Consider the following 16,034-nt stretch of genomic DNA (forward strand, 5'->3'; position numbering starts at 1 on the left):
ATGTAATTTTTTTTGAATTTGATCCATCACATATCTTAGCGCTTTAAAAGATTCCTTTTGGATTGGATTGATATTAGTTAATGTCTGTAAGTGATTATTTATAAGAATGTTTTTGTAATTAAACCATGCGACATAAAGGCTTCCATGCGACGTGATAGTTTGCAGCGGTAAAGTCTATGGACCTAACTATATTACAAGCGCTACCGACTAATGAATTTCTTAAATAATGAAATTTATTTATTAATGGTATGGACTCATTATTATTTATTAAAGAGTCAAATGTGTCTCTGTACTCTAACCACTAAGAATAGTTGCCATCAAATGTAGGCAAATTAATAGTTGGTGATTTGACAGAATTGTTCATTTTACTACAGCTTGAATGAAATGACTCAGACTTATTTTCTTTACAACTTTCTGAATTTAAACTTATAAATTCTTGTGTAAAAGAAATCATGGAATAAAATTCACTTTCTGTAGAGTCTCGCTCTGACATTTGTTGATCTAAATTTTGATCAATTTCTTCTATTTGAGATTGAACACTATCAAAGGACATTAGGCAGATTGGTATACCCCACCAATAGCGATGTCACACATATCATTGGATAGGCCTTTTTATGTAGGACAACATTTACTATGACAGCTTTGCTGAAATGTTTGTCCGTTCTGAGATATGTATAGATCAAAAACTGTGCAAAAGTTAGACTAAAGTTAATAATCTATTGATATCTCAAGTTTTTAGAGGAAAAACTAAGTTCCACTAAGTGTAAGTCTTCTAAGTCCTACCTGCTGTGCCCGTTAGGGTCCATAATTGTTACTATTATTTAGCATTTCAACCGCATATTGTACCAACTGGATATTGGGCATAATGATAAACCCCACCAATAACAAAGTTATACACGATAGGCTTATTGATCGTAGACGCATACAGTCGTGCTCGTTAGCGTAAATATTTTTTACATAAATTGACAATTTTTAATCGTGGCCTACTTTAGTGACTAAGCGTACTTATAAATGTACATACCTCCTACATATTCTAGTACATCTAATGTTTGAGTGTTTAAATTGAGTGAACTTCAAAGAATGGACAAGAAGTGACTTTACACAAAATCATAATGGATAGCAGCCCCTTCAACCGAAGCGGGCTAACGCGCCGCTCTCCACCACCGACACCAACACCAGCCCAATCCCCCGCCCGAGAGCCAATAGAGAAAGTGGAGATCATCTCAACGCCTGAATTGCACAACTGGATGGGGTACATCGAACAAAGCCTAAACGAGGTCTGCATTATTACTTCCGAAGGCAAGCTTAACTCAGAACAAAAATTAAGAGTGAGTAACCTCTGCCGAAAAGTGGGAAATAATGTAGCTCATCTAGTCCTTCAGTACCAGTCCCTAAAACAAAAGGCCGTACAAACGCATCACTCTCTCCAAGCCCTGAACGAAAAACAAGCCCTGACAGATACACTAGCTGCAGAAATCAAGAATGCAATAAAAGAGTCCTGTACAAAACCAATTTCTGAAAGCACTTCCTTTGCGGATATGGTGAAGAAAGGGTCCAACAGCTTCGTTCGTCCAATTAAACATAGCGCATTGGCGATTTATCCGAGCGATAACTCAAAGACGAGCGATGAAACTAGAAACCTGGTCCAGAAAATCGTGTGCCCTGAAGAAATGAAGCTGAAAGTCCGAGGAGTCCGTAAAGTCCGAAATGGCGGCGTGATTATCAGCACTGAGACCAAGGATGACCTCGAAAAACTAAAGCACACTGTCCAGCATGCAAACTCAGGCCTCACCGTCAACGAACCACAAAAGCGGAAGCCCCGCATAATAATAATAGGAGTTCCCTCATCAATGGCAGAAAGTGAAGTATACAACTGCATCTTTGAACAAAACGTAGTCGATAAAGTCCCATCCATGTCCAGAGAAACATTTTTGTCCTCAATAAAGCTAAGCCACAAATCTGGCAGAAGAGATACAGATAATCATAACTTGATCTTAGAAGTATCAGCGGTCATACGAAAAGCCCTCATCACCCAAGATCGAGTCTTTATAAACTGGACATCCTGCCTGGTAAGAGACTTCACATTGATAACTAGATGTTACATCTGTCAGCAGTACGGTCACGCGGCTAAGACATGCAAAAATACTGCCCCGGTTTGCGGACACTGTGGTGAAGAGGGACATTCAATCAAGGAGTGCACTAAGAAAAATGATTCTCCAAGATGCGCTACGTGCCTACGCTTCAAAAAACCAGGTAATCATAAAACCGGAGATATCGATTGCCCGGCTAGAAAAGCTGCCGAATTTAGATACATCAACTCAATCGACTATGAAGGCGCCTGAGAGCGTCACATAATATTTAACCACTTTAGAACTTAACTAGTTTAAGTATTATTATAATATGGATAGTTTAATTATGGAAATAGATAATAGTTTTTCAACTATGACCAAAGCATGCAATGTTGAGGACTGCAAACAATATCTCTCTGACTTTCAAAGCTCATTAACAGTACTAACCCAAAATATTCGTAGTATATATAAGAATATAGACAGTTTCAATACCTTCCTGCATACCCTTAACCTGACTTGTGATATAATAGTGCTAACCGAATGCTGGTTATCAAACAGAAATGGAAATCTCCCTTTTATTCCCGGATATCACTCTTTCTATAGTAAAAAAAGTTATAACCAAAACGACGGCGTCGTAGTTTACGCCAAGGAATCGCTACAGATCACTGTCGAAGAACCAGACCTTGAAGACTGTAACTGCTTAGTTATAAAAATAGGAAGTACTACAGCAATTTTAGCTATATATAGATCCCCTTCCTTTAAAAACCTGGATCCCTTCCTTTATTCTTTAAACCAGACTTGTGAAGCATTAATTCCATTCAAAAACATTATACTAACCGGTGATCTAAATATCAACATAGGCTCTAACAACTGTGATGTCGGAACACAAAACTACCTTAACCTTTGCTCATACCTAGGGTTCCTACCTGCTCATACTCTGCCCACACATCAGAGTGGCTCTTGCTTAGATCATATGATGATTAAATCTAGTTTACATTACATAACACTTGTTACTAATTCAACGATTACCGATCATCATGCTGTCCTACTAACACTAGATTTAATGCCCCCTAAGCTAAATCGAACACAGACAAAAACTAAATTAAACATAAACAATCTTGAAAATGATTTACGCAGCATTGATTTTAGTCCAATTTATAATGCTGATGACGCAAATTCATCTTTATCGTACTTAATAAAAAATGTCCAGCAAGCTATATTACACAATACGACTATTATGACAAACAATAAAAAACTGCAGAATATCAAACCTTGGATCACACCTGGACTCATCCGTTGTATTAGACACAGGGACAAACTTCATCAAAGAACAAAGCGATCACCTGATAATTTAATACTCCAAATAACATATAAGAGGTATCGAAATTTTTGCAACAACCTCTTAAAACGACTAAAAACTAACTACGATAAAAATGAATTGCAGAAAGCAGGTAACAATACCAAATCATTATGGCAACACATAAAAAACGTCACTTATTTATCAAAACAGCGTGAATCAATCTCAAGTTTACTGTTTCATGATACTTCACCGCTTTTGTCAGCTAACAATGTAAATAACTATTTTGTAAACGTGGGGAAAATCCTTGCTGAGCAGATCCCACATTCAACGGTCATACAAGCATCGCGCATTCAACACTTAACCACGAGTGATAAATCTTTTGGAATGCTTGACCCTGATACACACGAAATCACGCGAATTATTTCAGGACTGAAAGATGATACTGCAGTTGGCTGGGATAATATAAGCAATAAAATATTAAAAAGGTTCAAACATATTCTGGTGCCCCCCTTAACGTATATATTTCGTCTATGCCTCTCAGATGGTGTATTTCCTGAATTTCTAAAAAAAGCAGTAGTAATCCCTATTTTCAAATCAGGAAACAAAGATCAAATAAGTAATTATAGACCAATATCAATACTTCCTTCGATATCCAAAGTACTAGAAAAAATTATTAACACTAGACTAGTCAACTACTTGGAAAAACACGGTTTACTATCACCTATGCAATTCGGCTTTAGATCTAAATTATCCACAGCAAATGCGGTACATACCCTGACCGACTACGTCACAGAAGAACTTGGCAAGGGGTACCAAAGCTTAGCAATCTTCATTGACCTAGCAAAAGCTTTTGATACTGTATCAATTCCCCTGCTTTTATACAAACTAGAGGCGGTAGGAATTCGAGGCACACAGCTAAAACTAATAGCAGATTACTTAAATAATCGTTGTCAATGCGTTCGAATCGATACGACCATAAGTGATAACCTAAAAAACCATGCTTTCGGTGTTCCGCAAGGCAGCATTTTGGCCCCTACCCTATTCCTTATTTACATAAATGACCTATGTAATCTGGATATAGAAAACGGAAAAATAATATCTTATGCCGACGACACAGCGCTATTATTTACTGCGAAAACTACTGAGGAACTCTACAAAAGCGCACAAAAAGGTTTTAATATTGTCACTAACTGGCTTAAAAACAATCTACTAACCCTAAATGTTGATAAAACTAAATTTATGCACTTTTCTATGCGCAGAAGTCAAAATAAAAATACTAACACGCATCTATATGCACATCAATGTAGTGATCCGTTAATCAACTCATGTCATTGTCCTATAGTCCTTAAAACAAATAATATTAAATATCTGGGTGTTATAATTGACGATACTCTTTCCTTCAAACAACACATCGAGAGCTTGGTGTCTAGAGTACGGAAATTAATGTTTGTTTTTAAAAAACTACGCACAATCGCAGACAATAAGCTAGTTACGCAAATTTATCTGGCCCTTTGTCAATCCATCCTTACGTATTGTATTACCTCTTGGGGAGGAGCACCAAAAACTACAATGCTTCCTCTCGAACGAGCCCAGAGAGCACTTTTAAAAGTAGCTTACTTTCGTCCTTTCCTCTTTCCCACAGATCAGCTATATAAATCTTGCAATGTTTTAACTGTCAGGCAATTATTTATCATGCACGCAATACTAACACAACACTCTCAGCTTTCCTACAATCCTAACATTATAAACAAAAGACGTAAGGATATAGTTTGCAGTTCAAACTCCACCTCAAAATATGTGTATACGAATAGATTCTTTAGATTTTTAGGCTCATTTCTGTACAATAAACTAAATAGTGAACTAAGCATTTATAGCCTTAACTACTTTAAATGCAGAAAAAGTGTTCGTAATTATCTGCAAAGCCTGTCTTATGATAACACGGAAGACCTACTTAAAGTGTGTAAATGAAACTGCAAACGCAAACAATAATAAATAAGTATTAGGTATAAGCAAATTATGTATTTTAATCGATGATTAGCTATTTAATTTTTTGTATATTAGATTGTCAATTTATGTTGTCAAATTAGCAAATAAGGTCTCTTTTCGCTTGAGACACAGGTTTAACCTAGTTCAAGCAATTATAATGTTAGCACATATGTTTAGATTTTAAGAAATAATGTTGTTTAATGTGAACTTCGATAAATGAATAAATGATTTGATTTGATTTGATTTGATTTTGATTTGATACATATCGATGGGTAGGTCTTTTTAACTGGAACAACATTTACTATGACAGCTTTGTTCTATTGTTTGTCCGTTCTGAGATATGGATAAAATACAAACTTAAAATTACTGCAGATTAAGTGTTTAAAGGAAAATCTATGTGTCTTCGATGAACTAAGTATCTGCTGTAAGTCTGCATTTGTTACTATATTTAGCAGTAATCATCAAACTGTCACAAAACGTTTCGTATTGTCAAATTATTTCAAAATTTTCGACCCGTTAGGAATCTTAAGTCCGGTCATAATTCAGCCTATCATATATCATATTGCAGAAGATGTGGCAACAAAAGTTCGATTGGGACGAACCGGTAACCGAGGATTTGAGAGACGATTGGCTAAAGTTTACAGACAATCTCAAATCCTTACTAATATTATAAATCGGAAAGTGAGTTTGTTTGTTTGTTTGTTTGTTTGTTCCGCTTTCACGCCGTAACTACTGAACCGATTGCTTTGAAATTTTGCAGACGTAAAGTTAGAAGTCTGGATTAAATAATAGGGTACTTTTTATCCCGAAAAAATAGATATTCCCGAGGGAAAACAAAAATATTGTTTGCTTGATGGATGGATTGTAGATGGCGCTGTGTGTCGTTTAAAACAAGGTAATATAAACATGCAAACGAATATAAACATGTAAATTTAGAAGCTAAATGATACGATAATGAATCCCCGAAAATGAGGAATTCCCGAGGGATGATGTACAATTTGTTTAATCGTCTAAACTGTTTTTTTTTACATCTACTTATATATTGCAAACGAATATGAACATATAAATTTAGAAGCTAAATGATACGATAATGGATCCTCGAAAATGAGGAATTCCCGAGGGATGACGTACAATTTGTTTTATTCCACGCGGGCGAAGCCGCGGGCGGAAAGCTAGTATTTACATAAGTTTCAAATTCCTAGATTATAAGTATTGTGTGACGAGTCGGAATTTATAGAATTGCACTCATTTAGTGATGTATCTCAGTGTGCTTATGGTGCATGTATTTATTTAAAATCAATTAATAGTAATGGTGACAGCACTGTCAAGCTATTATGCGCTAAGTCGAAGGTATCGCCTATAAAACCAACGACAATACCGCGCCTCGAGTTATGTGCTGCACTATTGGCTGCAAAACTTTGTAAATCTGTGGTAGATTCACTCCGGCGACGGCCGGGAAGATTGGTACACTGGTGTGATTCCAGTGTCGTTCTGAGTTGGATAAACAGTGATTCAACAAAATTGAAAATGTTTGTAGCAAATCGAGTCTGTGAAATAGTTGAACTAACTGACGCATCGTCGTGGCGTTATGTGCCCACTGCAATGAGCCCTGCAGATTTAATTTCTAGGGGAGTGGATGCAAAACATTTAATATCTATGGATATATGGTGGTCAGGGCCTAGCTACTTACGTCAAGTTGAATCTAAATGGCCACTACTAAAAGAATGCAAGGTGGTTGACTTACCTGAATTAAAGGCATTTACGTCAGTTGTTAATAATAATATCATAAACTTTGATAATTTTACATCATTTGATAAACTAAGAAATTTAATTGCGTATTGTCGACGATTTATATATAACATGAAGCATCCAAATGATAAACGTAAAGGCATACTTACTTAGGCGTATTTTGCTAAAGAACATCTTGTTAATTTGCATGCAGGTCCCCAATTGTTGTTGGCAACAGCAGTGGCGAGGCGTCCTTATAAGCCGATTCCTATCGGCTTCCCTTTCGAATTTCAAGAAGCATAGGTATAAGTTATAATATAGGTATAGGTATAAAATATTATCATTTAAACCACACAATTTAAATATGTAGGTATAACAAAACGCCTACCACCGTAAAAAAAATTGTATATAAATTACTTGAAACATTTTGCTCCTACTAAACAAGCCGCGGCTTCCTCCTCCATACAAAACTACGCTTGCGTGACGTCATCCACGCCGCGCCGCGCGATGTTCGCGGCATAAGGGCGAGCGGTAAGCCGGCTCACGGAGCGGCTTCCGCCAATCAAAACTCGCGAGTGAACGAGAAAGAACGCGTCAAGAGTAGAGTAGCTATATCTGTCTACGCGCGAGTAACAGCGCTTAGAGCTCTCAAATATGTAAACAAACAAATCAGACAAATTCACTCTCATTGTTCTTATTTTGTTTTAGATACTCGTAATACCATTAACAATTTGTTCTTTGTATTACCTACTTAATTGAATTTATTAGTGTGTGTATCATTTGGAAATAACATAGTTCGTGTGTGTACAATATTTGTTAGTTTAAGAGTGAGTTGCACCAACTTACTTTAACGATAACAAAACTCGAACCAACGGTCAAATCTCTGGTTAAGTCAATAATGGATTGCACCATTTTAACAATGGTTAAAATGACGTCATATTTAACGATAACCGTAACCAGTCAATTTTGGCCGGTTATCGTTATTGCTAAGTTAACAAATGTCAAAATCTTGTCAAAATAATAACCTAGTCCGTTGTTTTCTGTTGTTTTATCATATTTAAGTATAAAAAAATTAAAAATGTCTTTAGTACGTGATATTTTATGGGAATCTAGTTCTTCTGACGACGAAAATTATAATGATTTACCTAATTCTCGAAAGAAAAAAGTGTATCAACCACGTGTTAATCGATTCCTAAAATGGAATGAGCAGGAGTTCTTGGATAGATTTCGGATTTCCAAAGGTTTAGCACGAGCCCTGGCTTCTCATTTAGCACCATTGCTCCAAACCAGAACCATGAAGTAAGTGCCTGTTTAATAAAGGCTTTAAAAACTATAGTGGGAATATTTGAGTCGTCCTATGTATGACTAAGGTATAACTACATAAACAATATTGTTTTTCTTTTCAGAAACTTTGCAGTTACTCCAGAGCAGCAAATAATAATGGCATTGGAATTTTACGCATGTGGTTCTTTTCAACGCTGCATTGGGGATGCTGCAGGTGTTCACAAATCTACTGTTTGTCGAATAATTCATCGAGTGAGCAGAGCTATAGCCGGACTAAGAACAGACTGGATTGCAATGCCTAAAAATATTGAGGAAATGGAAACTGAGGCCAAAAAATTTTATGAAATATGTGCATTTCCTAAAGTAATAGGAACTATAGACTGCACACATATACCAATCAAATCGCCAGGTGGTGCAGATGCAGAAACATATAGAAATAGAAAACAGGTATTTTCTCTTAATGTGCAAGTAATCACAAATGCTGAGATGTACATTACAAATATAGTTGCTAGATGGCCTGGAAGCTGTCACGACAGCCATATTTTCAACAGCAGTGTCATTAAGGGACGCCTAGAAGATGGAGAATTTGATGGTTTTTGGTTACTAGGAGACAAAGGTTATGCCAATAAACCATATTTGCTAACACCTCTACGTAATCCTGTTACAGAAGCTGAAAAACTGTACAATGAAAGTCATATTCGTACTAGAAATATTGTAGAACGCAGTTTTGGTTGTTGGAAAAAAAGGTTTCCTGCAGTGTCATGGAAACTCAGAACAAATACAGCAAGAGCCCAATGTGCTATAGTGGCAATGGCTGTCCTATATAATATTTGCAAGAAATTGAGAGACCCGATGCCAACATGTTACGACTCTGATAATGAATCATCAGATTCTGATGACAATGACCTGACCTCTGCATATGTTAGCCAGCATGACGAGCATAATAGGAATATGCTAATAAATACTTATTTTGATAGATTACATTAAGATAGACTATGTTTTAAATGAATAAATAAAAAAACTTCAAAAATAAAAATGCATTTTTATTTTTTTTCTCAGTAGAAAACAAAAAGTGCATGGCATTTTCAGATTCCCATAATTCAGAAAGATAAGGATTTTGATGAAATTTCTCCTATACAAAAAGTAAAAATGTATCTTAAAAATTTATTTTTTTCTCCCTTAAAATATCTATTTCAAGTTTAAGTTTATCCACTTCAAGCTTATGTTTTTCTTCATTGTGCCTCAGTAACTGGCTGTGTAATTCATTTTGGTGACTAATAGATAACTTTATCTTTTCCATCTCCAACTCATGAAGGCCATCTAAAACTGTCAGTTTCTTTTCCCTTAGTGCTTGTTTTATGATATTTTCACTCTTCCCTTGTTTTTTCTTTATGATACCTAAAATTGAAATAAAATATTAGGCTACACACTCAATAATTAAATGGCCTATTAGCGCAGTCGGTGGTAACCCTGCTGATGTACTAGATGGTGTGGGTTCGATCACCACCAAGGAAAAACACTTGTGGTGAACTCTGGTGTTTTTGTTATATATTTATCTATGTATGTAAGTACAAAGTTTGGCTATAGATTGTCATTTAAAAATACTTACGACTTAGTTGTGGTGCTACTGGTCTCTTTAGTGATGAATGTGGGGCACTAGCATCAAAAACTTCATCTGGGACAATATTTTCAACATTATCAAAACTTTTGTCTTGATCTGTAATAATTGTGTTGACTACAACATCCTGCAAACAAGTTAATATAATTAATTAATGCATCTAATCCAAATACATATTAAATAATTTGGAATACATAAATACCTTGAGTATATTGGGCATGTCATGTTGAATTTCACTATCAGTATTTGTGTCTAGTTTCACTTTCTGTAAAAACATTGCTTTTATTATTAATCTTTTCAATTTATTACTAAATCTAAACAGCAGATTGGTGGCAAATAGTTTTGAATAAATAGTGCAATTTATTTATTTTTTAAATTTTTAAACCTACAAGCTTAGTACTTATAAGTTTTATCACAATCACTAAATATTTGTGATGATATGTAGATAACAGGGTCTAAAAATAATCAAATTATCTTTAACAATTCAAACCCTCATTACTTTTTGTATAGGAGGAATTTCATCAAAATCCTTATCTTTGTGAATTATGGGAATCTGAAAAAAAAAAAAGAATATATTTTATAGTATCTCCTTTACACCTTATTTATAATCTGCAATAATTTACTCACTGTAACAATGGAATTTGGGGAAATAATGTCATCATCATATATAGCCTCATTTCCATCAATAGATCCAGACATAATGGATCTTAACCAATCAGTAGCATCTTCTGAATCTGGAGGAAGTGAGGGAGGATTTCCTCCACCTGTGCGTCTCATTTCCTGACGTTCTCTACTTGCTACCTGCAAAATATAATTTCTTTGTTATAACATTAGACATAAATTGATTCATGTTTTTAGAAGGTGAGATTAGTTCACTTCCAAGCAGCGGAAAGTAGGTAGAATTACCTTCTTTGCAGATCTTTTCATATTTTCAAATTTATATTTTAGCTGCTTCATGTTTCTAGGTACTTGACCAACAGCATTAAATTCCTTTGCGATGCAGTGCCATGCATGGTCTTTTTGTTTTGTACTACTCCCATCAGTTTTTTTACACATAAGTACATTTTTATATTTGTCTACAAGTATCTGCAATCGACTAATCTCTTCCTTAGTAAAATTGACACTTCTTTCCCTGTAAAAATAACAAATACTTTATTCAATGTGGTAAATAACAATAGGCAGTAAGGAATATACCATGAATTTTTCATATGGATGTTTAATTATGTTATTTCACATAGTTTTTTTTTATTTATTGTATGAACAATTAAATAAAACATTTTCTAAACAATGTTGTATGAATAAAAAGTGTGGACTGAGATATTATTTTATATAGGACCTAAGTAAAACACGCTTGATTTAACTTGCATAGGCTAAAAGTTATAATGTACTAATGTAGTGGCGCACTTTTTATCAGGTATAATAAATTTAACATAAAATTAAACTCACTTTGTCTTGAAGTCATCCATTATTACTATTACAATATCCGTGCTTGATTCGGCAAACAGACGGACACAACAAAAACACAACAATTATAATAACACAAACCTAACCTCACGAAACGAGATTCGTGAAAATAAATTTGACATAAGGCTCACAGTGTTGTCATAACAAATAATTTTCCCCGTCAGTTTTTAGGGATAATTTATCTTTTTATACTGTCAACCCCATTAGCGTTAACTGTTAACAAAAAAATCATGGTGCAACAAACATTTGTAAAGTTCTGTGGTCATCGTTATAGTTACTGCTAAAATTAATCTTAACTATAGCATTAACTACGCCTGTGGTGCAACTCACTCTAAGTGTTTTAGTTACATTATGTCAACATAGATGGCGTTGTGCATTTTTATGCAAATCCTGAATCGCGGTGTTAAGATTCTCCGCGATTTAATGACCCTAATTGGGAATTTATAATATTTTTCGGATATAATTTAGTAGCGATGGGCTGAGTGATGATTTTTCTGTATCAATGACTGCGTGACAATGACAAAAAAATATCGATGACAGGAACAATGACAAAATCATCAATGATTTTTGTTTGAGCACATCACGGGCCACGGCACTTCAATTATGAGTAATGATTTAATGAATGAGTAGATGAAATGAAATGATCGCGGAACGGTGTAAAGGCTTAGTGACTTTATCATTTGTTATTTAGTAGTAGGCGTAAAAACTTGGTTGCGTAAATACCAACGCACCTTTCCTACAAGTAATATTCCAATCTTACCTTCATGCTTTGTCCAGGCTTAGGACTGGCAAAGACTAGCAAAATAATACTGGTACCTAATAAAAATATAATATCATTTTGCTTTTCTTTGGCGCATTTAAAAGATTGGTATATTTACAATGATTAAATTGAGGTACTTACTTCTTGGTACCTATTTTTTTTTTTTTTTTTTTTTGCTTTTTGTTTTTTTTTTGTTTTTTTTTTTTTTTATGTGTATATCTACAAATATTTACATTTTCTTGCCTGTTGTGCCTATTCATTGGCTACAATTGACGTTTAAAAACATAAGCTGTTTTACTTTTGAAACTCCTAGGCGAGTGCGTCTTTCGGATACCATGGTACCAGCTCGTGAAAATACCCTTTCACAAGGCACTGATGTTGCCAGCACACAGCACTTAGTAAAAACTAATTTCGTCAAATTTGGGTAAACATGTTCGTGGTTTTTCCACCACTGAAGTGGAGTGTCGTGTTCCGATCCCATTAGAAGGATGTCATCGTCTAGGTACCTTTGAACTTCCGCTATCGCTCTTGATAACGGGGTTCCTTTAGGCTCTATTTTCGCAATTGCTGTCCTATATAAATTCCATATGGATGGTTCAGTATTACTTCCCGAGTTTTGTGTCGTAGCTAGGGTTGGAGTAGTTAATTGTTTAGTTTTTGCAATTGACGCAGCTACCAATTCGATGACAACTTTTTTCGTTTCTTCAGCCAGATGTTGTGGAAACATGAAAATTTTAAACCTCGGATCTAAAAAAGTTGATAGTGCAAGTGTTCTGCTAAATTCCAAATTGCGAAACCTTTCCGAAGTTTCCTTTTTTAGCTTTTTTAAAACCAATTTCACAACATCATGCAACTCTCTCAACTCTAGAGTTTCTAATGTTTGCAAAAGACACTGTGTGATTGGAATCACTTCTCCACCCGTCAAATATTTTTCTCCACTCATACGCGTAGACACTTCATCGAAGGGTTTAAGCACGCACTGCAAATCTTGAATAATTTTCCAATCATTGTCTTCAAGATATGTACCTTTGAAGTTGCTGAGTGGAAGTGTTGCAGTTACAGCCTCTCTAAGTTCAAGAAACCTTTGCAGCATATGAAAGTCAGAGTTCCATCGAGTTTCCACAGACTGAGTGAGTTTTTTTGCTGTTTTTGCCTCCGATTGTTGGACCTGATATTTTACAAACTTTTCTGTGGCCAAAGGGCTACGTTTGTAAAAAGATACAATGTTCTTCACTTTGGTGATTGTCTGTTGCAAATTTTCAACGCTTAATCCACTCTTGACAATTAAATTTAAACTGTGTGCATAACACCCAAAATGGCGCCAATTCAGCTCAGTCGTGATAGCGGAGACTATGTTACTCGCGTTGTCAGACACAACTATGGTAATTTTGTCTGTAATGTTCCAAGTCGATGCACATTTTCTTAATTGAGCTGCTAAGTTTATGGCGGTATGATGTCCAGGGAGGACTTCACACTGCAGGAGAAGCGACTTCAAAATATAGTTTTGATCGATGTAATGAGCTGTTATGGCCATATATGACTCATTTGCTTTTGATGTCCAGCAGTCTGTGGTAAGGCATACACTTTTTGCTTCTTCAGTCATTTTTGTTTTTGTTTCATTAAAAACTTGCTGGTACATTGATGGCAGTAAAGTGTTTGAAAGGTACTTACGACTAGGTAGTTGGTAAATGGGATTTAGACCATGAACAAATGCAACAAAGCCCTCGTCTTCCACAATACTGAATGGTTGAAAATCTAACATGAACAATTTCATAAGTAGTCTATTCAACCTTTCCTGTTCAGATGGTGTAATTTTTTTTCTCTGTGTAAATTGAGCTATTGTAGGTTGTCGAACTAAAGACTGCTGGATAATGTGTGGTTGTGGCAACGGATTACCCTCGGCTGAGTGACTAGCAGAAGAAGCAACAACAGACTGTTGAGTCAGATTTTGGGATCCTGCTTGATTAGAAGGGCCAGCTTCCTGTTCCAAACGTTGTTCTGAACTGTTTTGGTGCATACCCATGTTCCTACGTTCATCTTGAATTTCAACCGTAGGATGTTTTCTTAAAATATGTTTTTTTAAATTTGTTGAGGAAGTTTTATAGGATAATTTTACCCTGCACAGTTTACACACTGCTGTCTTTTCACCAACGGATTCAATGTCAAAATGTACCCAGACGTTGGATGTTTTTCTTAAAGTTGATGCCATTTTTTATTAATAGGTATTTAGGTAAACTGTAACCACTCATTAAATAAGAACGTTAAGTACCTACCATACGTTTTTAATATTTTAGGCACAAACTGCAAATACTAACTTGGTTTTAAAATTTGTAATACACTTCAATATTTACTACGGCATAAGTCAATTAACAAATTACACTACGTACTTCGTAAGTTCGTACGCGTAAAATAAAATTAGGTAAGGATGCTCGTCCTTTCCTAATCAAAAGTTCAATCCAAAACAATGATTCACAAAAAAACAACCTTTCGAGTCAAGTTCGCGCGCAAACTTAAACAACGAAGTGAAAGAATTGTTGCCGTTCCGTGCGCCCAGTCATACGATCGGGCAAGCCTCGCAACAGTCACACATAAGTGTCGCAACGTTGCGATTCGAACCGCCCGCCGCCGGGCCGCCGCTGCGCATTGCGATTGCGACCGAGCACACCCGAGCGGGGCCGAGCGAAACGGCCGAAAATCACCGAAGTTGGCATTCAATTCATTCATTGTCATTCGATTCGAGTAATGATTTAAAAGCATTGATGATTTTGTCGTTGTCATTGCATGATGAAATGATTTTAAAATATCGATGATTTTAACATGTGACATGATATCGGACTCATCTCTATAATTTAGGCGGTCACCAAAAATATTTTTAAGACTCTAAGCTGAGGCACCAAATAAAATAAACAACTCCAAAAAAAATAAATTGACTTTATTAAAAGGGCACTAACAGCCAGTTTCTTCATCAAAAGTTAAAGCCAAAGTAAAAGTCAAAGTAATGTCTAAAGTTAAAGTAACGGTTAAATTCAATTTTTCTATGAATTTTGCTGTCACTTTAGCCTTGAAAAAACAAATTTGACCGTTACTTTAACTTTAGACATTACTTTAACTTTAACTTTTGATGAAAAAACTGGCCGTTAAAGTATATAATATTATGATCCAAAAAAAATAAAATAACATCAGAAAAATCGCAAATCTCGCACCAATATTATTTTTGGTTTCCAAAATGGATTAATGGTCACCAAATTCTATCCAACTAAAAGATTAATATTGCTACCAAAAATCAAAGTTAGTGACGAAAACGAATCGCTGCAAAACCGACTCCACGTAGTCTAGTCTGCCCTACCCCTAGAGTGCAATTCAAAACCGCGTAGGCGCGGAGGGGCGAGGCGGCCTGCGAGCGTGGTGAGCGTGAAAACCATCTGCGACGATAAGCTCGCATGGGACCGCCGGAGCCCTGCAGCGCCGGAGCCGTGACAGAAGCCATGCTTGCTGCATTTTGCGTGCTTACATTTTAAACGTACTGAGTTATACACAAATTCATATAACAATAAATAAGCGACGAACGTTTGGGAACCCCAGTATATTAATTGGTATTTGGGAAATATTCTAGCGATCGTTAGCTTTTTTAGTCTAACAAAAATGACCAAATTAGGAGTCATGGTATTACATAATTGGTAACATCTAAGTAGTGACAATATTTGGTCTAAAGGGTATTTTAAAGGCGTCCATATATTTTTTTAGTAGTCAATAAAACGAAAAAATGGTTTTATTTAATAATATTTTTGGAAACGTTATTTGGTGACCATTTATCCATTTTGGTAA

General features: G+C 35.6%; 3 protein-coding genes across 4 annotated transcripts; 2 read left to right on the plus strand and 1 right to left on the minus strand.

Moving 5' to 3' along the window:
- Positions 1 to 806: 806 nt before the first annotated feature.
- On the plus strand, positions 807 to 5,598 carry LOC124635824. Its single transcript, XM_047171779.1, has one exon. The coding sequence runs from the start codon at positions 1,113 to 1,115 to the stop codon at positions 2,340 to 2,342; it is 1,230 nt and encodes a 409-aa protein (XP_047027735.1). The 5' UTR covers positions 807 to 1,112; the 3' UTR covers positions 2,343 to 5,598.
- A 2,294-nt stretch (positions 5,599 to 7,892) lies between these two features.
- LOC124635826 (putative nuclease HARBI1) lies at positions 7,893 to 9,403 on the plus strand. Its single transcript, XM_047171781.1, has 2 exons — positions 7,893 to 8,382; positions 8,490 to 9,403. Exons 1-2 carry the CDS (start codon positions 8,162 to 8,164, stop codon positions 9,352 to 9,354), a joined length of 1,086 nt encoding a protein of 361 aa, XP_047027737.1. The 5' UTR covers positions 7,893 to 8,161; the 3' UTR covers positions 9,355 to 9,403.
- On the minus strand, positions 9,390 to 11,755 carry LOC124635830 (myb/SANT-like DNA-binding domain-containing protein 3). 2 transcript variants are annotated; one of them, XM_047171784.1, is made up of 7 exons: positions 11,432 to 11,755; positions 10,892 to 11,117; positions 10,613 to 10,786; positions 10,485 to 10,538; positions 10,188 to 10,250; positions 9,977 to 10,112; positions 9,390 to 9,765 (listed from the first exon to the last, which is right to left on the minus strand). In XM_047171784.1, the coding sequence occupies exons 1-7, from the start codon at positions 11,449 to 11,451 to the stop codon at positions 9,524 to 9,526; spliced, it is 915 nt and encodes a 304-aa protein (XP_047027740.1). In that variant the 5' UTR covers positions 11,452 to 11,755; the 3' UTR covers positions 9,390 to 9,523. The 2 variants fall into 2 exon arrangements, with proteins under 2 accessions (XP_047027740.1, XP_047027741.1); XM_047171785.1 differs by lacking the exon at positions 10,485 to 10,538.
- Between the last annotated feature and the right edge of the window lie 4,279 nt (positions 11,756 to 16,034).

This window comes from Helicoverpa zea, chromosome 13 (assembly GCF_022581195.2).
Source record: "Helicoverpa zea isolate HzStark_Cry1AcR chromosome 13, ilHelZeax1.1, whole genome shotgun sequence".
In the NCBI taxonomy this organism is placed as follows: Eukaryota; Metazoa; Arthropoda; class Insecta; order Lepidoptera; family Noctuidae; genus Helicoverpa; species Helicoverpa zea.

What these genes read in the sequence shown, in the direction of transcription:
- LOC124635830 (XM_047171784.1), bottom strand. Translation starts at nt 11,451, where the DNA reads ATGGATGACTTCAAGACAAA. An exon ending in TGAAAAGATCTGCAAAGAAG is followed by an intron (nt 10,787 to 10,891) that starts GTAATTCTACCT and finishes TATATTTTGCAG; the next exon opens with GTAGCAAGTAGAGAACGTCA. An exon ending in ACATGCCCAATATACTCAAG is followed by an intron (nt 10,113 to 10,187) that starts GTATTTATGTAT and finishes ACTTGTTTGCAG; the next exon opens with GATGTTGTAGTCAACACAAT.
- LOC124635824 (XM_047171779.1), top strand. Translation starts at nt 1,113, where the DNA reads ATGGATAGCAGCCCCTTCAACCGAAGCGGGCTAACGCGCCGCTCTCCA.
- LOC124635826 (XM_047171781.1), top strand. Translation starts at nt 8,162, where the DNA reads ATGTCTTTAGTACGTGATATTTTATGGGAATCTAGTTCTTCTGACGAC. An exon ending in CTCCAAACCAGAACCATGAA is followed by an intron (nt 8,383 to 8,489) that starts GTAAGTGCCTGT and finishes TTTTCTTTTCAG; the next exon opens with AAACTTTGCAGTTACTCCAG.